The sequence below is a fragment of the Sturnira hondurensis genome, unplaced genomic scaffold (genome assembly GCF_014824575.4).
Source record: "Sturnira hondurensis isolate 20B ecotype Veracruz unplaced genomic scaffold, ASM1482457v3 Scaffold0014584, whole genome shotgun sequence".
Classification (NCBI taxonomy): Eukaryota; Metazoa; Chordata; class Mammalia; order Chiroptera; family Phyllostomidae; genus Sturnira; species Sturnira hondurensis.
This window is the reverse complement of record NW_028087215.1, coordinates 69,789-90,774: the sequence shown is the minus strand read 5'-3', so window position 1 is coordinate 90,774 and position 20,986 is coordinate 69,789. Positions and strand designations below refer to the sequence as shown.

Here is a 20,986-nt window from a genome sequence, read left to right as displayed (position 1 = left end):
CCCCTGCGTGGCGGAGACCCCCACCGCCCGCTTTGGGGGTTGGGGCGGAAAGAGAACCTCGCGGTCGGCCGAGTCAGGCGGGAGGCTACCCAGGGCGGCCCTCTCGCGTCCCCCACCCCAACTACCCACGGGGGCAGGGCCACGCCTTCCTTTCCGACTGGCGAACGACCTGCAGGTCCGGGAATTCCCCCTGCTCGGGGGCTGCGAACTTCCCTCCCCTAAAGTGGATAAAAAGGGTTCGTCCGTCTCTGGAGCCACAGATCTCGCCCAGCCAGCTCTCCCGCCAGCTCTCGCGCTCCAGGCACCGCCACCCAGACCCACCAAGCTCAGCACCATGGCCCGAACCACGACCGCCGCCGTTCACCGCGTCCCCGGACTCCTCCGGGCCGCGCTGCTGCTCCTGCTCCTGGTCACCTCCTGCCGGCAGGCTGCAGGTGAGACTCGGAGCCCTGGGATCCCAAGGGCTGGACTGGGGACCGCGGGTGGGCGCCCTTGGGGCACAGCTCCCCTAACCGAGTCTGTTGTCCCCACAGGGGCGCCTGTGGCCAATGAACTTCGCTGCCAGTGTTTGCAGACCTTGCAGAGAATTCACCCCAAGCTCATCCAGAGTGTGGAGGTCACACCCCCAGGAGCCTCCTGTGACCAAACTGAAGTCATGTAAGTGTTGCTTCCAGGGTTCAGATGCTTCCACCCTGACCCTCATGCTGCCCACTTGTCTCACTCACTGGATTCTCCCTTCTCTCTGCAGAGCCACGCTCAAGAACGGACAGAAAGTTTGTCTCAACCCTGAAGTCCCTTTTGTTAAGAAAATGATTGAAAGGATGCTGGACAAGTGAGTTATGTGAATAGAGTCATTGATGATGGATACTGACATCTGCCTTATTATATGTAACAGGGCAGGAAATTATAACAGGGAAACCCAGAGTTTAGCTGGAGTGAAAAGTCATTATTTTACAATGAAATTGGCCATTAAGGTCATTAATCTGCTCTGGTCCAGAAGGGTATTTCCAGGGCTCTCATCCCCATTCCCCTCTGCTTCCCCATTCAGATGAACGGGTTCATTAAAATTCTCCCTGATTTTGGACAGTTACACTAAAAAGCTTTCCACTTGTTACAAAAACTCGCATCCTCCCCACCACCATGCCCCATCCTTTCTGGACTTCACATCTGCAAAGCAGAGCCCTGTTTGGTTAGTGGTGAAGAGCAGGGACCTTGTAGTGACACTGTGCTGAGTACAAATCTGGGTTTGACCACCTGTTAGCTGTGTAACTTAAGGACAATTCTTTAGCTCATCTGGACTCAGTAAAGGGGGGGAAACAATAGTAAACAGCTGGGGTTACTTTGAAGCTTAAGTAAGGCCTAATGTGACAGATGATCCAATGTCACTCCCCTTGGTACTTAGGCTGTTAGCAGCCAGTAATTCAATAAGGACAGCAGACAGCACCCCTCCCCCCTCCCCCACTCCCCAGCATTCCTGAATCCCAGCATTCAAGAGCCAAGAGGTCTCAGCCACATGGTCTGGAAGCAGCCACTTCAAGCCAGACTGGGGAAGCCAGATTCAGAAAACTTTGGGATCTAGAGGGCGGGACTGGAGGAGAGAGCTGTGCAGGTGGCTTTTCTGAGCAACTTCTAAGGACAACCTTTTTCTCATTTTAGAGATAGCTCCAACTAACCAGAGGAAGCAGGAAGCTGATTGGTGGCATACCCGACGCAGACCCTGCCTCATGAAAACCAAAGAGGAAAAAGAGGAATCATCAGCTCCCAGAGCCACCTGGGTGGAGCTTCGAGTACTTGAGCATCTCGTACGAGAGTTCTTCTACTTATTTATTTATTTATTGGTTGGTTTTCAAATATTCTATGTTCATATTTTACATGTAAAATCTATAAGGATTTGATTGACTCCATTTGTGCACTCTACTATTATTTTTATTGTTTATTTTATGTCAAACCCAAGTTAGTCCAGTTTTGCTTCTTATTTAATTTGAAGGTTAAGTATGCACAAATATTCTCTAGTCATTCAATTAATATTTCCAAGGAGCCCACAGGAATGCCAGCTGCTATAGCAGAGGGTGGGGGATCCAAGCAATACTGAGGTCATTGTCAGGGTAGGAGAGTACATGTGTACACCTATTGTTGTAACTGTCTAAGAGCATTTCAGTGGTTATTTATTGGGACAATTTCACAGTGTGTGCTCAGCATTCCTAATGTTGAAGCTTTAAGAACTACGATGTTCTAAACATCCCTCGGACATTTCATGTCTTCCTTGTAAGGCATAATGCCTCATTTAGTGTTAATTATGCAATGTTTGTGTCTTAAAACAAAGAAATTGATTTATTGATGCTTCTGCAAAAAGAAAAGGAAAATAAAGTATATCAAAATAAACAATGTTTCTTTTTTTTCGGGAAGAAGGCAACTATCTTTACTGAATAATTTGATGATTTACATCAACATTGCTCAACATTTTTTTTCTCCTGGACTTTCAATTGGCTACACATATAGATCAAACTATAAATTATGCTTAACTTCACCTGGTGATAGCTGTCAGTTCCCTTGGCTCTCCTCTACTCAAGAATGTGGTTTTCCAACCATGAGCTGTCCCTTCCTCATTCAATGCAAGAGTCACTGAAATACAGGAGTGGACAAAAGTAGGCTTACAATTGTTTGTATAGAAAAAGACATTAACGAATAATAATATAAGAGTAAACCCTATGTTCTGTGCCTTCACAACCGTAAGCCTAGTACTTTTACTCACCCCTATATATTACTCTTTTTTATAAGGAACTCCATGCTAACTTGCTATTCAAATTTACCTCCTTAAAATCATTTACACTTTTATAGTTATCTTAGCAAGGACTCCCATTTCATTGTTTTTGCTGAATGGTTGCTTCTAACAATTATTGACAGTTTAATGAAGCTGGTTGTGAAATGGTGGTAAAAAGTAGAGCAGGGGAGAGTAATGGGGGAAATGGAGACAACTGTAATTGAACAACAATAAAAAAGAAAAAGAGTAAAAAAAGAAATGGTGGTAAAGTGGTTTCTTCTTCAAAACTGAAGTAATTTGTATCATCAGTAGAAGCAGAAATAGTGAATATTTCACTTAGGAAAAGACCTGATTGATAGTTGGGTTTAATTTTTTAATCTTCTTTTGTAAGGAACTACCAGTGAATTTAATGTTTATCCCAGTCCTTTATGCCTATTTATTAAACAAGATGATTTTAAGCTCTGAGTGCATGAGTTCCACTTTTCCTAGTGCAATTATTAGGGCCCCTGATAGACTGTGGAGCTTGAGGAAGTCCTCTGGAATTTGGCATTGGACACTGCCTGACGTTGTCAGCAGTACTCCAGGTTTCCAAGACAAACACAACTGCTATGTCAAAGAAGGAAAGACTCCTATAATCTATAAAAAAACAGACTCCAAACCTTAAACGCAGGGGTGTTTGTGGATGTGTGGGGTGTGTGCTTGTCTCTGATTCAGGACTCATTCAGGAAATCCTGAGCCCTAGGTAAAAGCCTTTAGCAGAGGCAAGAAGGCAGGACTAGCAGACAGAACACTTGAGATCAAGTTCTGGTTTGTCCCAAGTAGCTGGGTAAATGAGGGGTCCAAGGAGCAAGAAACAACATCTATGAGCTTTTTTGGTTTTTTGTTTTTAAAAAGATTTTATTTATTAATTTTAGACAGAGGGGAAGGTGGGGAGAAAGAGAGGGAGCGAAACATCAATGTGTGGTTGTGCTCATGCATCCCCTACTGGGAACCTGGCCTGCAACCCAAGGAATGTGTCCTGACTGGGAATCAAACTGACGACCCTTTGGTTTGCAGGGCAGCACTCAATCCACAGAGCTACACCAGCCAGGGTGGGGTTGGTTTTTTTTTGCACTTGAAAGGGTTAGAAATAATAATCTCTTCATAACTCCAATGTTATTAGTTATAAATGAAATGAGAACAAAATTTGTGAACTGTACAGAGTAAATAAATGCAAAGCATTCCAGAAGCTTCATAAATGTCATTCATTCCCTAATTGAGAGTCAAAGGACACTAGAAAATATTTACAAGTAGTACTACAAGAGCTCTATAAAGCCCTCACATACCTAAAACCACTTCTTGTAATCAAATATTGTCTTGATCCTTCTGGACTGCCCACTTAGCTCTTGTCGATATGGAACATGGAGCATAAAAAATAGAAATGAGAAGTTTCTGTTTATATGGTGGTTAAAAACAGATTTCAAAGAATAAAATAAACTTTGGAGTACATTTCCGCTCTCTTACTTGTTGGCTGTGTGATCTTGGGCAAGTTTCTTGACTTCACCTAACCTCCTTTCCCACTCTGTAAGATGAATATAACATCAGAATACACTCTTGGAAGTTGCTGCTGGGATGGCTTCAGAAATGTGCCCTTGGTCCTCAGGCCAACCCCGTGGGCATCATCTCAGTGTCTGTCCTGAAGTGAGTGAGCATGTAGTACAGTTTTCACACCAAGTTGCTCTGAGTCTTTACATGTACAATGCAGTCTCTCATCAAGAGTATTAGGTCAGGAAATGGGACACAAGGGTGTGTGAAGTGTGGTCATGGGTGAAGGAAGTAAGAAAAGAATCCTACGTGACACATCACAACTTTGTAGGTCATCAGCAGGAAAGAGCAAAGGAAACAATGACTGAGGTTTCCTGAGCAGTGTTACCTAAGGAGCTAGAGTCAGAAGGAAGGAAACATGGCTGACCCTATCCTGTCCTTGTGAGTGGTTCTGGGTAAGATCTACTGAGATGTCTTCTCAGGACTTCTAGGAGTGACTACAGAGACAGTACGGGATGGCGGAGGTGGCAGGCCTGCAATAGCATAATGAGGACAATCCAGAGTCACAGCTGATACCGTTTCTCACTTTCTTCTCTTTACCCACACACACAAAAACAACAGAAAGGGCTAGTCCTGTCTTCACCATGGGTGCCCCACCCCAAATCCTTCCTGCATAACAATTAGTTCCACAGTTGCAATGAGCAACATCCATTCCTGCTGACAGCTTCTCAGCTTAGTCTCCTGCATCCTTCTGATTCTCTCCTTGAGGGCTCTCTTGTTTGGAGTGGGGAAGGGGGAAATAGCAGAGAGAGTTTTCTCAGCCCACAGGCAGGATGGTCTGTGATGTTATGCCCTCGGTGGCAACCCTCACTGAGGGGCAAGAGCCGGTGGATGAATATTCTGTTTTCCAGTCTCCAATGGTTGGACAGGTTTAGAGGTTACACTATATGTCTATTTCTACATCAATATCTATATATAATAGATATAAATGTATCTATTTATATTTATATCTACATCTACATTTATGCCTATGTCATCTACATATACCTATATCTACCTATACCTACACTTTCCAATTCGTTATTTTATGTTCTCTTTTAAACCCTTGAACATATTTATAACAGTTATTTTAAAATTCTTCTCTACTAATTTGATCATTCTGTCATTTATAAGTATATTTTCCCTTACAGATATTTTCCTCTGGTTATGGGTCGCACTTTTCTATTTCTTGGCACGTGTACTAATTTTTGATTGGGTGTAAGAAGTCTTGAATCTTGTGTTGATGAGTGTCAAGATTTTGTTTTCTAATTTCAGAGTCCTGATTTCTGTTCCAGCAGACACGGAAGTTGCTGGAGCAGCAACCTGATATTTCTGAGGCTGTTTTTCAGCTTTCGTAGGGTAGTCAAGAGAGAGTTCTTTGCCCTGGTGCTGCATTGCTGTCACGTCCCTTCTGTGTCTTTCCTGAAGGTCCCGAGTGTTCATAAGTTCTCTCCACTCTAAAAAGTCAGATTCAGTTATCTCCCTGACCCATGTGAGGTCTGAGAATTGCTCAGTGACACCCTGCGCATGTGTGACTTTGTATTGATCAGCGACCCAATGGAACCCCGATGCAGATTTTGGACCTCTGTTTTTTCTGAATGGATGTCTCCTTTCTGCAACTCAACTCCATAACTTCTAGTCACCTCGCTTTTCCCACCTCTCTTCAGTCCCTCAAGACCACTGTGCTCTCCCCGCTGCCTTCGTCCTGGCTCAGTGCTCCAGAATTGCTTCAGCAAAAGGCTGGCGTAATCATGGACCTAAACTTGTTTGGTTTCTTTTTTTTTAGGGACCCTAGTCTTTCAATGATTGTTGTCTAACATCTAAAAACAATAGTTTCATGTATTTTGTTGAGTTTCTAGTTGTTTATGGCAGAAGGTTAAGACTTTCCTTTTGCTCCAGGATGGCTGGAAATGGAAGTCTTGGTGGAACAATTCTGAGGAACACTATACAAAATTTCTCAGAGGTACCATGGCAAAATTAAGTTCTAGTTATCTATAGTGGTATCTCATTTATGACATAGACTTTATGGGCCTTTTTCTCTTTCTTACCTCACATTCCCCCACTTCCTGACTTGTTCTTCCTATGATCATCTTCAAGACGAACCACTGCAGGCAAGGGTTTCTATCAGAACCTGCTTGGAGGAATCCAAATTAGATCCTTTGGAGTCCTTCAGAATCAAGTATCAGGGATAAGACTTTTGTGCTATTTTATTAAGAAGTATAATACCAGAGAATCTGGAGGGAGAACAATGTGAGATGGGGCAGAGAAAAGCGATAATAGGAAAGCGCACAACCATACCTACAGTGACCATGATGAGGTACAACTAATTTCTTCACTTCCCAAGCAGCTATTGTGTTTGTTTTCTTATTCTGAAGAAACTATGAAATCAACTCAATAAAGAAATAAGAATGGCTAGATTTGCATTAGAGAGTCATAGACCACCCAAACAGCAGGGCATCAGCCTCTGGTTTTTCTTTCTTGGCTGAAGTTGAAGTCAAACCCTAGAAGCTGTATCTGTAAGGCCCTAAAGTGGATGTGGTTGGGAAAGAGTCCACCAAACCTACACCCAGGACCTAATTTTTACCTGTGAGCAGAATGATACTCCTATTGACATTTTTGTTCTCCAAATTAAAGGTGATTTTTTAAAAAGTGGAGGTAATTGCAATTGTCCCTTTTGCTTTCATCAGTTTCCTGAGAAAGAAATCACATAATTTGAAAAGGAAGAAACAAGTCAAATGTTAAAACCAGGAAGTGATCTTATAGCAGCCAGGCAGGAGTTTGTTCAGTTCATATTCTAAAAGATCATACAAAAAATAGTTTTTTCATCTTATAAATGGGACTGTAGTGGCTCAGAAACCACTAAGGAATTGCCAAATGTTACAGAACCATTTTATTTAAAAATGGACTGGAACTTAGTTTTCTGATATTCAGTACGAGGCTGCTTTATTAACTAGATCATTCTGATAATTGTCGAAGAGGATTATTATCTTGAAATCTTGACTCTAGGATTGGCTTTCTAAAATCTGGAGAACAAATCTCAGAGTGCTAATTAGTAATGAACAGTTGATTCATACCACACACTACTGTTGGGTAATCTAAAAAAATATGATGAATATTGTAGTCAAATAATTTAAAGTAAAAAGGGGGTTCAGCTACTTTGTGTGATCTGCTAAATTACTTTCTCAGTTATCTATTGTCTTCCCAAAATGTAGTGACTTACAACAATAACCATTTTAGTCTTGCTTACGACCCCACAAGTCATCAGTTTAGGCTAGTTGATACAAACTTTGGGCTGGGATCAGCGGGGTGGTTCTTCTGATAGTTTCTTCTGCAGTCACCCATGTGGTTACAGTCATCTGGTGACGAAGCAGGACTGCGTCACTTACTTGATGGTTGGTGCTAGCTGTTGGTTGGGCATCGCATTTGTATCAGATGAGTTCTGCTACCTTCTTACAGAGACAGCAGCATTTCAAGAGGGCAGGAGTGGAAGTTCCTAGGTTATTTGCATCTCTGACCTGGAGTATCCACATCACTTTTGCCACATCCTATTGGCCAAAGCAAGTCATTAAGTCAGCACAGAGTCAAGGCATTTGGGAAATAGATTCCACAGCTTTAGGTTAGTAGCTGCTAAGAATTTTTGGCTATTTTTAACCTTTTGCGATTATTTAACATTTCTGAGACATTCAATTTCCTCAACTATAAGAAACGTGCCTTACAAAGTTTTTAGATAATATTTAAAAAGTTCTAGAGGTTTATTGATAAAAAGCAAAACTCAATAAATGATCATATTATTATCACATTATAGTGTACCTCTATTAGTATACATAAATATTTTAAAGAATGAAATAGAAGATTACAATTAAAAATAAGATTTTTTAAGTGACTTGCTCCTTTGTATAGGTCTCAGGCTTGCGAAAAATTTACCTAATAAAATACATTGTCTATAAAACCTTAGAAGTTGACAATCTGAGCATTTTAAACAATCTAGACCTAATTGTAAATTAATTCTGCTCCAGATTTCAGTAGGTCTAGAATAAGACCTACCCAGATCTTTTATCATCACCTATTTAACAAAGTTAACACCTACTATGATGTCATAAGCCTGTCTTTAAAGTTTTAAAAGATGGGTCTTTCAACATTGCTTATCATATCTTTGTATACTTCCATACTACCATCATAATATTTACAGGTGTTAACAAAATTTATGACCTCTACTTAGTACAGAAGAAAAATGAGACTCAGAGAAATTAAGGTTATGTCTGAATAGGGTTTCTAATTTACTTGCAGCTTTTGGGTTCATCAAAAGGCCAAGATCTGATCCGTCAATTGAATGTTGACAAGTTATATTAAAATTGACCTCATTTTGAGATTGCAGTAACTTTTTTTCCTTCCTTGACATGCCAAGACCATTGCCTTAGTCTGTCACTGCTGCTGTAACAAAATACTCTGGACTGGGTGGCTTCTATAAACAACAGAAATTTATTTCTCCTAGTTCTGGAGGCTGGAAGTTCAAGATCAAGGTGCAGGCATCACAGACTAGTCCTTGTGCCATCACAGGATACGAGGGTGTAGAGAGTTCTGTGGCAGCTCTGTGACAAGGGCACTGCTCCTATTCCTGTGGAATCTACCCTCATCAGCTCACAACTGTCTCCCAAAAGCTCTGCCTCCTAACACTGTGGCTTTTAGGGTTAGGATTCCAACATGTGAATTTGGGGGGAGATAAACACTGAGACCATGGCAACTCTTAACAAAGCTGTGCCTCTTTGCACATTTCTCTGTCTGGGATGTTTATCAGCCTTCTGTTATAATAGGCACCCTTTCATCTTTAGCCACTCTCATGTTACCTCCCCTATGGAGTCTTCCCTCTTCACCTCCTCTGGCCAAGTCTTCCCATCTCTGCCTCAGGGTTCCCCAGCGTGCCTCAGGTACCTACCCAGTATAACACAGATCACCTTTTGTGTTTAATTTGTTTACATCTGCCTTTCCAAACAGGCTGTGAACTTCTCAAGAGGAGAAGCTCAATTTTTATTCTTTAAATGACGTGGATCCCAGCTCATGGGGTCCGCCATATTGTGGATGAGGCACAAGAAATTCACACTGACTACCTTTTACACAAAACACAGTCCTCTTACAGAAAACAAAGAAGATGATGCCACTAATCATATCACAGAAGAAGAATATTTGCAAATGCAAAGGGAAAAGTGGTTGAACTGGTTACACTCCATACTGGGGAGTTTTAGCATGGATTTTAGGACATTACAGTAAGCACTTGCTGTCTCAATTCAGGGTGAGGGACTTTTAGCAAAAACAAGTCTCATAGCAGTCCAGGTACAATGCAGGCCTGATTCCCCATGGGAGAACCTATCTGTGGGTGTGGAACCTCACTGTGCATCTCTAAGAGGGAGCTGGGCCCACGCCACGCAGAATGATCTCCTATATTTAAATATCTAGTGTCCAGCATGCATTTAAAGGCTCTGCCACAAAAGAAATGCTCAATGAGCATTGGAAAAAGTATCTTATTATTCAAGCTGGGTTTATCTTTGGACTATTACTGATTCTTCAGTTAAATGCTGTTATGGGTTGAATTATGTTCCCCTCCCAAATTCATCACTTAAAGTCCTAACCCCTAGTACCTCATTTGGAAGCAGGGTCTTCACAGAAGTAACCAAATGAAAGAGAGGTCATCTGGGTGGGCCCTAATCCAACATGACTCATCTTCTATGAAAAGGGGAAATTCAGGGACAGACATATATACACAGGGAGAATACCATGGGAAACTGAAGATGACTACCTACCATCGAGGGGAGAGGCTTGAAACAGCTCCTTCCTTCCCTCACAGCCCTAAGAACAAATCAGCTTTGCCAATACCTTGATCTTGGGCTTCTAGCCTCTATAACTGTGAGACAGTTTCTGTTTTTAAGCCACCGAGTCTGTGATACTTTGATATGGCAACACTAGGAAATAAATAGAAACACTTTAGTGTTTGATTTGTTAATGCAAAAAATTTATTAAGTATGGTGTGATTAAGGTCTCTTACATATCTTAAGGAAAAAAATTGAAGCTCATAGTTCCCTGTTAGATCATTCAGTTTCACGTTTGTGGAAACTGCTGCTTTCAAACCAAAAGTAAACTCTTGTTTGCTGTCCCTTGGAGGACAATGGTTAGTATAGTCTGAACTTCAGTTTCTTTGCAGATTATTTATACCACAGGTGTAGTTAGAGTTTGGCAGATGATTTTATGATTGAGTTGGATCATGCAAATAAGCATAAAAGCCAAAAGCAAGTACTTGCTGTGGAAAAGCATCTTAATTTTCTACTTTGTACAAGTATAACCTTTGAAACCTATATAGATATTCTTATGATTCCATCTTGCAAGCCACCATTAACTGCAACTGGACCTGAATTCTTAACAATTGCAAAGTTTCACTACCCTCAGAAACAATACATTCCTTTTTCTATTCAATACATTCCTTTTTCTATTCACTTCAACCTACCCCAACCCCCAAATTAAACAAAACTTGAAAAACAAATCCTGCTTCCTTTTTGGCTTGTGAGTGACACTTAAAAAGCGTCACTTCATGAATGTGGCACTTAGAAATTGCTTCTTTCATTCTTCAGTGGAGAGAGAGAATGCAAGAAGTACAAAAAATTCCCAGGGCCACAGAGAGCACATAAAAGGGGGCTGTAGTGCTGATTCCACCATTTAGACAAGGATCAAGGTCAAGCACAGACATGGCTGCTGAGAGCTCACGAACTTTCCTACTTCTGGCAGTCCTTGTCCTGGGTATCTTTGGTAAGCCAACCATGCCTTTTGTCCTTTTCTTCTAAGCAGTGGAAAACATCAGACACAATTTCAGATCTAATGAGACTGTATCTGGCATTAGGCAAAATGTATAAACTGTGAAATTAATACCTAAGCAGAACATATATTTATGTTTCAGTATCAAAAAATTTCTTCAATTAACTTAATTTTAAAAAATTTATGTAACTTCCTAGAAATATATGACTGTAATGGTCTGTATTTTTCTTATTAGAGATGATAGCAGGAACACTACTGTAAATAGGTTTAGGGTGTTCATTTTAATGGTGGTAGGCAGATAGAAATCACTACCTCTAAATGATAAAATTCACACAAAATCTTTATGCTTAAATCTTTTCATAGAAAGAAATAAAGTTGACTTCACTATTAAATAAGTTTTTTATGTTTTTTATGTTTTTAAGCGATGAATTATTAATCTAGTGTAATTACCAGTTTCTCAAACATAGTAGATGCTTGATAAGTGTTCATTGGTCATCAGCATAGCAGATGATTAGATGTGTGGTTGTCTCTCTAGATATTTCTATCAGTACTTACTTGATGCATTGACTGCTCTGTTGCATTGATTTCAAATTTCAGGCAAAGAATTAAGCATCATGGCTGTCTTTGTTCTTAATTAGGGTTTTGCTTTGCTTTTCTCCCACAGCTGATCCCTGTGAGACCCAAGAGTTGCGATGTCAGTGTATTCAGACCCATTCTCCCTTTATTCCTTTCAAATTTATCTCAAAAGTTCAGCTGATCCTTGAAGGTGCCTACTGCAGCAGAAAAGAAATTATGTAAGTAGTGAAGATAGGAGAATAGAAGCCTCTAATACCAGACATTTCTTTTTAAAAAAATTTTCCCAGTTGTTTTGAGATATAATTGATATATATCATACATTTAAGGTACCCAGCATTATGGCTTGAAATGGTATATTGTGAAAAGATTATTGCAATAAGTTTAGTTAGTGACCATCAATTCATATAGATATAATCAAATGTATATAAATACATATAGATGCAATAAAGGAGAAAGTAAAAACAGAAAAAGTGTATTTTTCTTGTGCTTCTTACTTAAGAGAGTAAATCTTAAGAATTCATATACATCTGAAATATGTATTTATTTATCTATCTACGACCTCACATCTTCTTTATATATTCATCCATCAAAAGACACTTAGGTTGTCTCCGTGTCTTGGCTGTTGTAAATAATGCTGCTATGAACATGGTAGAGTAGATATCCTTCTGAGTATAGTGGGTTTTTCCCCTTTTTGATATATTTTCAGAAGTGGAATTGCTAGATCACATGTAGTTTTACTTTTAATTATTTGAAGACCCTCCACACTATTTTCATAGTGGCTGTACCAATCTACATTCCCACCAGCAGAGCACAAGGGTTCCTTTTCCCCACATCCTTGCCAGTACTTGTTTTCTCTTGTCTCTGATGGTAGCTTCTCTAACAGGTGGTAAGGGGTACCTCACTGTGGTATTCATTTTCATTTCTGTAATGACAAGAGATGTTGAACACTTTTTCATGTCTGTGGACCACGTGTATACCTTTGGAAAGAGTGTCTATTTGGGTATTTTGTCGTACTGTGCTTTTCAAAGTGGGCATTTGCTGACAAATGTACTAAATTGAGAACATAGGAGACCAGACTCTGAGCATTATCCCTGCACAATGTAGGGAGATAATTGCCCAGTGTTTATGCTCTCATTTCTAAAAAATCGTGTACCCACTCCAAAAATAAAATGCTCTCTAGTGGGAACATGATTAGGGTATGAATTCTTCTATGTGGACGTTGAAGTCCATGAACGTGAACAAGCAAAGATACATGGTCTGCTATAAGGATACACAGATAAACTCGATGGTCTGAAAATCTCTCCATTATACACTGAAACACACAATAAGTTCAGCATGGTCTAATGGCTCTGGAGGTCTGCTTGACAACCTTTCTGAAGCATCAGCCTACAATTATAGAGCTTAGAGCCTGTGGGAAACAATTCTGCATTTTATCAAAACTTTTTTTATTGTGAACTATACCCTGCATACTGTTTTAGTCATTCATTGCTTAGTAACACTTTGCCATGACTCAGTGACTTAAAATAAATTTATTTATTATCTCATTGTTCTGTAGGTCCGCAGTCTAGGTGGCTTTACTGTTAGTTAGTTAGCACCTCTACCACACCATACAATCATCATTTCTTTTGTTGTTGTGAGGACTCTTAGGGTTTCATAAGGGGCTAAAGTCAAGGTGTCAGCAGGGCTGAAGTCCCATGTGGAGGCTCTGGGTTGGAATCCACTTACAGGATTATTTATGTGGTTGGCTGATTTCAGCTCTTTGCAGTTATAGGACTAAATGCCCCTATTCTTGGTCCAGGGTTGTTCTCAGCTCCCAGAAGCTGCTTTGAATGTGTCTCATGCTTCAAACCTCTCTCACTTCTGCCACCAGCAAAAACAGCTTCCTGCTTTTAGGGATCATGCATTAGGCCCACCGGAATAATCACACTTTGTAGGGGACCAGTTTGTCTTGGCCTGGCAAATGTGACTCAGCTCTGTATGGAAAACCTGCAGAAGTGAATTGGTGGGCAGGAGCCAGATCTTCAAACCAAGTTTTCCTTTGGGAATCAGGCCTAGAAAAATGCATACAGATTGTCATGGCTTGTTCTTGCTAATACTCCATCACCCTGGTCTAAAACAACAAATGTGTATTGTCTATCTTCAAGGTAATTTCCAAAGCCTGTATGAGTTCTCCCAAGGACAGGGCTAATCAGCTCATCGCCATTCCCCTTTGCATGTTATTTTCATTTTCTTGATTGTACCTAAAATGTACACAGTAATACTCTATGTATTAGATAATAAATCTTTCTATGATGTTAGACCCCAGGAAAACAATAAAAGCCTGTCTAAGCAAGGGTCGGAGCACTCCCCTCTTGAGGGAGTGGCCAAGGCACCCATAGGCACTCTCCCCTTGAGAGAGTAGTCGTGCCTGTTCCCTTTTTCCACACACGATTGTTGTCGCCTGTGCATTCATTCTCACCATCAGCAACAACAGGCAGACTCTGCTAGCTGAGGACAGCCATAACACTTTGTTTTAATTTAGTCAGCTGCTTAGAAACCTTAACTACATCTGCAAAATCCTTTTTGACATGTAATGTGACATAGTCATGGGTTTGATATCCCATTATGTTCACCTTCTTGGTGATTAGGGAGGGAAACTCAGTGGGCCTTCTTAGGATTCTACTTAAGCACAGATGCAAAAGAGTGTATGAACACATATCTGTACAGTTTAAAGAGTAATAATACCCAGGCAAAAAATTAGAAATAATTAGTACATTAAAAAGATCCATATGTGAAACTCATGTTATGGGCTGAACTTTGTCCTTCACAATTTTTTATGTTGAAGTCCCAATCTTCAATACCTCAGAATATGACTGTTTGGAGGTAGACCCTTCAAAAAGTTAAGTTTAAATGGGGTCATGATGGTGGAACCTAATTTAAAATGACTGGTGTCCTTTTAAGAAGATGGAGAGACACCAGGAATGTGTGTACACAGAGAAAAGGCCTTATGAAGACACGGTTAGAAGACAGCCAGCTGCAAGTCAAGGCAAGAGGCCTCAGAAGAAACCGGATCTGCCCACATCTTGATCCATAGCCTCTATAACTGTGAGAAAACAAATTTCTGTGTCTTAAGATACCCGGCCTATGTTATATTGTTATGATAGCAAACTAATGCAACTCTCAAATCATATACTTATCCCAAGCCAAAAAGTAACTACTGTTTTAAACTGTGATATTTCTTGCTTTTAAAAAAAATTTTTAACACCAATGTATAAAACCTAAAACAGTCATGGCTGGTGTGGCTCAGTGGATTGATCACTGGTCTGTGAACCAAAGGGTTGCTGGTTTGATTCCCAGTCAGGGCACATGTCTGGGTTGCTGGTCAGGTCCCTGGTCCAGGGTGTGGGAGAGGCAACCACACACTGATGTTTCTCTCCCTCTCTTTCTCCTCCTTCTAAATTAATAAATAATTTTTAAAAACTAAAACAATTACTATTTATTTTGTCTGTGTTATGGACTGAAAGTGTTCCCACACCCCACATTATTATGTTGAAATTCTAACCCCTAATGTGGTGACCTAACCAACTTCCAAAGGCTCCCCTACATTTAGGAGCCTTTGGAAGGTGGTGAGGTCATGGAGGTGGGACCCTCGTGAATGGGATTACAACCCTCATAAAAGAGAATATAGTGAGCTCTTTACCCTTCCACAGTGGGAGGGCATAGCAAGAAGATGGTCATTTGTGAACCAGAAAGTAAATTTTCACCAGACACTAAAAGTGCCTGCACTCTGACCTTGAACTTTCCAGCCTCCAGAATTGTGAGAAATAAAACAAGTATTTGTTGTTTAAGTCAATATTTTTGTGATAGAAGCTGAAATGGACTAAGGCTGCTTTTGAACTTTAGGTCAAAAAAATCATACCAAAGGTATTGTTTTGTGACTTGCTTTTATTATTCAACATTATATTCTTCAGTACATGCATTTTGATGTGTTTAAATGTAGTCGATTCAATGTCACTGATATTCATTGTAGGAATATTAAATCAATAAATACAAAATACTTTTATCTAATCCACAATTGGTGCACATTTGGGTTTTTTCCCAGGTTTTTACTATTATCAACATTTTATGTCTCCTGGTTCATGTATATGAGAGTATCTAAAAATTATTGCTGAGTTTAGGGTGTTCACATCTTCAGCCTTACCAGACATTGCCATACTATTACAGCTGACATGGCTTCCTGCATTTAATCACCTGGTGCTTCACATACTGGCCAGCAACTGGTTTTGTCAATTTGATGGGTAGAAATTGGTATCTTTTATTTTCTAATTAACATGCATCTATTATTAGTGAGGTTGAAATTTTTTTCATATGTTTTGAGCATTTGTGTTCCCTTTTCCATGAAATTACTATCAACGTCTTTGCTTCTTTTGCTATTTGGATACTATCCTTCCCCCCATTGACTCGTAGGTTTTCTTTACATAGTCTGGATATTTGTCCTTTGTCAGATATTTGAATTAAAATACTCTTTTTTCAATTTGGGGTTCATAGGTTCATTCTTCATATGGTGTTTTCTTAATGTAAATGTGAGTTTAAGAATATGCTCTTTTCTGGTTAGCAGATTTGGTGTTTTGTCTCCAAAAAACTTCTTTTCACAGAGTTTATAAAAATCTACTTTTTCTTCTAAAATTTTTACAGTTTTTTGGGTATTTAAAAATTTAACTGACCCAGAATAGATTTTTGTATATGATGTGATGAAATTATCAAAGTTTTATATTCCATATAGTTCATCAACCGTTCCACCACTATTTATTGAAATATCATCATTTTCCCATTGATCTACCGTGCTACTTCTGCATAAGTTGAGTTCTCCCAGTGTGTAAGAATGGTTCTGACCTGTATTCTGTCTCATTAATCAATTTGTCTATACTTGTACACCATCTTTATTATTAATACTTTATAATAATTCTCAACATCAGGAAAGGAAAATTCCCCCATCTTCTTCAGAGTGGCTCTTCTTTTCTTGGACTTTCACTCTTCCTCATCAATCTCAGAAGCAGCTTGCAAATTTGCACTAATTAAGTTATAATTGTGAGTATAATTTCTTTGCAATTATAGATTAATTTGTGAATTATTGATATCTTTGTGAGTCCGAGCTTTCTATTTCAAGAACATAGGCCAGCTCCCAATTTATGGGGGCCTTTTATAATGTCTTCAAAGTCTTATAATTTTTCTCTACAAAACCCTTTTTTTTATTATTAAAATCCATCAACTGTTTACTTGGGTAGTCACATCTTCTGGGATTAATGACAATTTAATTTTCCTCTTTTGAAAAAACTTACACTTTTTCTTTGCCTTTCTAACCTGGCTGAAATGGCCATGGTGGTGGTAGGCACCCTGTCTTGTTTCTGCACTCAAAGGGAATGCTTTCAAGTTTTCACCACTCTTCATGATGTTTTTTGACTATCTGTGTACTGGTATTTGCTAAGGAGCTATTATTTTATTATTATCATTATGTTTTTATAATTGAATATTAAATTGTGTTATTGACTAAAACCCTGAGTGTAGTAAGATGATCTGTTCTTCATGCAATGAATTTCTAGGGAGCCGAGCTTTGTGGTTCAGTAAAGTGCAGTTGAAAACTACAGAATTAATTTAAATAAGCAAAATAAGCAAATTATGCTCTGTCTCTTTCAGTAATGAAGGAGGCTTACCAATAGCCTAAAAACTAGCAAAATTAACATAGATATAATTGTAAAATACATAGTAAGGGGTTGACAGCTGGCAGCCTAGAAGATATTATACTTATGCAGATTTTCCAGAGTTTAGCCCTGTACCTTGTACATCCTAAAACCAATAAATGTTTGTTGATTAATTCATATCTAAAAAGTCTCTACATAAAGATGCTATTTCAGTGGATTAAAAGTAATTTAGTTATACATATTGATGTGACTCAAAGTCATGTTCTAATACTATGATTAATACATTTTTGAGAAAATCATGTGCTTATTTTAAACATATGCATTAACTTTTACAGAAATTCTAATGAATAAATTTAAAGCATTATTGAGTACAGTTATTATTTAATTAAAACACTCTTTTTTTTCAGAGTCACACTGAAAAATGGAAAATTAATTTGTTTGGATCCTGAAGCTGAATGGGTGAAGAATGTTATCAAAAAGATTGTGGACAGGTACAATTAATACCAGGGGTACCCTCATTCATATCCGTCCTCTCTATTTTCTTTTACTTAAGTATGTATTTAGAAAATATACAACTTCTTCTATAAATTACGATAAAATTAGAATAAGTCTATACTAGAGAATCCAAAAATGTGGTCCCCAGACCAGCAAAATAAGTGTCACCTGACAATTTGTTAGAGATGCAAATTCTTAGGTCTTATCTCCAACCTACAGAATCAGAAACTCTGAGGTTGGGCCAAACAGTCTCTTTTTTATTGTTTTTCAGTTACAGTTGTCCCCATTTCCCCCCCATTACTCTCCCCTGTCATACCCACTCCCCACTTCCCACATTCAGTCCTAAGCCCCCCCACTCCTCCCCATCCCCCCATCACTGTCTTTGTCCTTGGGTCCTTTATACAAGTTCCTTGACTTGACCCTCCCCCCTTTTTCCCCTGTTATCCTCTCCCCCCTCCCCTCTGGTTACTGTCAGTTTGTTCTTTATTTCCATGTCTCTGGTTCTGTTTTGCTTGCTTGTGGTTTGTNGGCCAAACAGTCTCTTTTTTATTGTTTTTCAGTTACAGTTGTCCCCACTTCCCCCCCATTACTCTCCCCTGTCATACCCACTCCCCACTTCCCATATTCAGTCCTAAGCCCCCCCACTCCTCCCCATCCCCCCACCACTGTCTTTGTCCTTGGGTCCTTTATACAAGTTCCTTGACTTGACCCTCCCCCCTTTTTCCCCTGTTATCCTCTCCCCCCTCCCCTCTGGTTACTGTCAGTTTGTTCTTTATTTCCATGTCTCTGGTTCTGTTTTGCTTGCTTGTGGTTTGTTGATTAGGTTCCACTTATAGATGAGATCATATGGTATTTGTTTTTCATTACCTGGTTTATTTCTCATAGCATAATATTCTCCAGCCTACAGTCTATTTTTACAAGCTCTCTAGGTGATTCTGATGCACGCTCAAGTTTAAGAACCACTAGTCCACACCTTCTGTTTAACATAATATCCAAATACCTTCCTTGAATATGAAAGTAATTTGAAATTAGAAGCTGTCTTATGCAGCCCAGCTAGGCAGATAATAGACCCATTTTATGAAAGAAATTTTAAGGAAAAAAATCCCACCCTTTGAAAAACATGTATTTCTGACAGCAGTCCTAGAAATGAAACCCCAAGTGGAATTTGCAAATTAATGGTCAGAGCAGGTGTCATGCGGACTGGCAGGCGATGATCAGAGTATTTTTGGATTAATTTATGAAAGAAGTTCTGTTTTTTGAAGTTTATTATTTTTTATTTTAGTTGTTGTTCAAGTACAGTTTTCTGCCTTTTATTCCCCATCTCAGCCCATGCCCCCTGCCCTCCCCCTCTTTTTTTTAGATTTTTAAGTCATAGCAGTGGCATAAAGAAAGAGGTGATTGATCATGATGAAAAACAGCCTAAATACTGTCATTTTTAAATTGGAAAATAAAACGGAAAACAAATTAAGGGCTTGTGAAGTTTATGATTCACCTGAAGGTCCCCCCAGCAGTTGAATGATGTCAACTGCTAAGTGGGGAGGACCTTGGGCTTTTTAATCCTGTAGCTAAGGTTCAGTGTTCCAGATCCACCAGCTGTAAGTTATGTCATTCTGGATAATTCACTTAACGTTGGGGATTTCCATACTTTCATTTTTGTTCTTACTTTGAGCTATCATGGGAGAAGTGGAGATAATACACAAAGTATCTAATCGTGGCTCTTATTAATTTTCAGTCTACCAAATACATAGACTTTTTTCTTTATTTTTCTTCTTACGCATGACTACACATGAATCATCCTGTATGTCTGTATAGTTAGTTACACATTACTCTGCTTACATTACAGTGCCTCTGATTGATGGTCAACACAAGGAGCATCGCATCAAGTGGCTATCAGGCACCCTTGTTTTCATCGTGAGCTTGGACATCCTTAAGAATTTTCTTTACAGTAGCACCAATTTGTGCCAATTTAGAACTATAATGAACTGCTTTCTCTATTTATGCTGCAGACTTAAAGATAGTTTTCAATCAGGTGAAACTATGTGAGAGGACACTAATGGAAGGAAAGGAGATGCAATTTCCATTATGTAGGGAAGGTTGTCCCCCAAACTCATAGAGTTAGTAAAAGGTTTCCCTGTTAGGCTCAATATCTCACCTCTTCCACACCGTTCCCCTACAACCCTTTGGTCCACTTAGTTTCCTAGCTAACTCTGGCATTTGACTACGGGTTTTCTTTCTACCCCATCCTTAATATCACCCTAATAACATCAGTATGTTTTTTAAAATTAACTCATCAACACTCTGGTCTCAATGCTCAACCATTTGAGCCTCAGAGATCTTAACATTCACCCCATTGTAGTACCCACAACTTTGCATATCAGTATAAAGTAAGATTATTTATCTATAGTGTTCAAAACTAAAATATTTCTTTTAGAGGAATTTTTCATTCATTATAAAATCTAAAATGGACTTTATTAAGAAGGAAATGAGATGTCATAAAGTTGCATAATTTTCTTAAATTTTGAGAATTTACTTTTAAATTAAGTGAGCCTAACAAACAACATCAGCCAAGAGTAGACGTGATCCACCCTGTAAAGAAGAGGGGGTGAAATCCATGACCACCAAGAGCAGGAAAGGTCACAGAAAGAAGAGATGGGAAACACAGAGTTAAAGTAATGGTCTAATTATTGAACTTCTTAGAATTTCTGCACAGGTAACACCATATTCAATCAATGAACACCATTTTTTCTTACTGTTTCTGAAGAAAAATGCGTAAACAGATGAGTGATATTTTCATGGAGTCAATGAATAATAATGCTTCTTTAGCCCTGGCTGGTATAGCTTAGTGGATTGAGTGTGGGCCTGCGATCCAAAGAATTGTGGTTCAATTCCCAGTCAGGGCACATGCTTGGGTTGCAGGCCAGTTCCTGGCAGGGGACTCACGAGAGGCAACCACACATTGATATTTCTCTGCCTCTCTCCTTCCCTTCCCCTCTAAAGATAAATAAATAAAATTTTCCCTGGCTGGTGTAGCTCAATGAATTGAGCACGGGCCTGCGAACCACACAATCGTGGTTCGGTTCAATTCCCAGTCAGGGCACATGCCTGGGTTGCCAGC

The 20,986-nt window shown here is 39.4% G+C and overlaps 2 protein-coding genes across 4 annotated transcripts; both read left to right on the top strand.

The window, feature by feature from the left end:
* Nucleotides 1-236: 236 nt before the first annotated feature.
* CXCL1 (C-X-C motif chemokine ligand 1) lies at nt 237-2,382 on the top strand. The gene is made up of 4 exons (XM_037063422.1): nt 237-434; nt 534-657; nt 749-832; nt 1,657-2,382. Exons 1-4 carry the CDS (start codon nt 335-337, stop codon nt 1,670-1,672), a joined length of 324 nt encoding a protein of 107 aa, XP_036919317.1. The 5' UTR covers nt 237-334; the 3' UTR covers nt 1,673-2,382.
* An 8,565-nt stretch (nt 2,383-10,947) lies between these two features.
* Nucleotides 10,948-20,727, top strand: LOC118999083 (C-X-C motif chemokine 15-like). 3 transcript variants are annotated; one of them, XM_037063419.1, is made up of 4 exons: nt 10,948-11,116; nt 11,787-11,916; nt 17,784-17,867; nt 19,715-20,727. In XM_037063419.1, exons 1-4 carry the CDS (start codon nt 11,056-11,058, stop codon nt 19,725-19,727), a joined length of 288 nt encoding a protein of 95 aa, XP_036919314.1. In that variant the 5' UTR covers nt 10,948-11,055; the 3' UTR covers nt 19,728-20,727. The 3 variants fall into 3 exon arrangements, with proteins under 3 accessions (XP_036919314.1, XP_036919313.1, XP_036919316.1); XM_037063418.1 differs by lacking the exons at nt 17,784-17,867; nt 19,715-20,727 and adding an exon at nt 14,639-15,009; XM_037063421.1 differs by lacking the exons at nt 17,784-17,867; nt 19,715-20,727 and adding an exon at nt 14,127-14,418.
* Nucleotides 20,728-20,986: the final 259 nt, after the last annotated feature.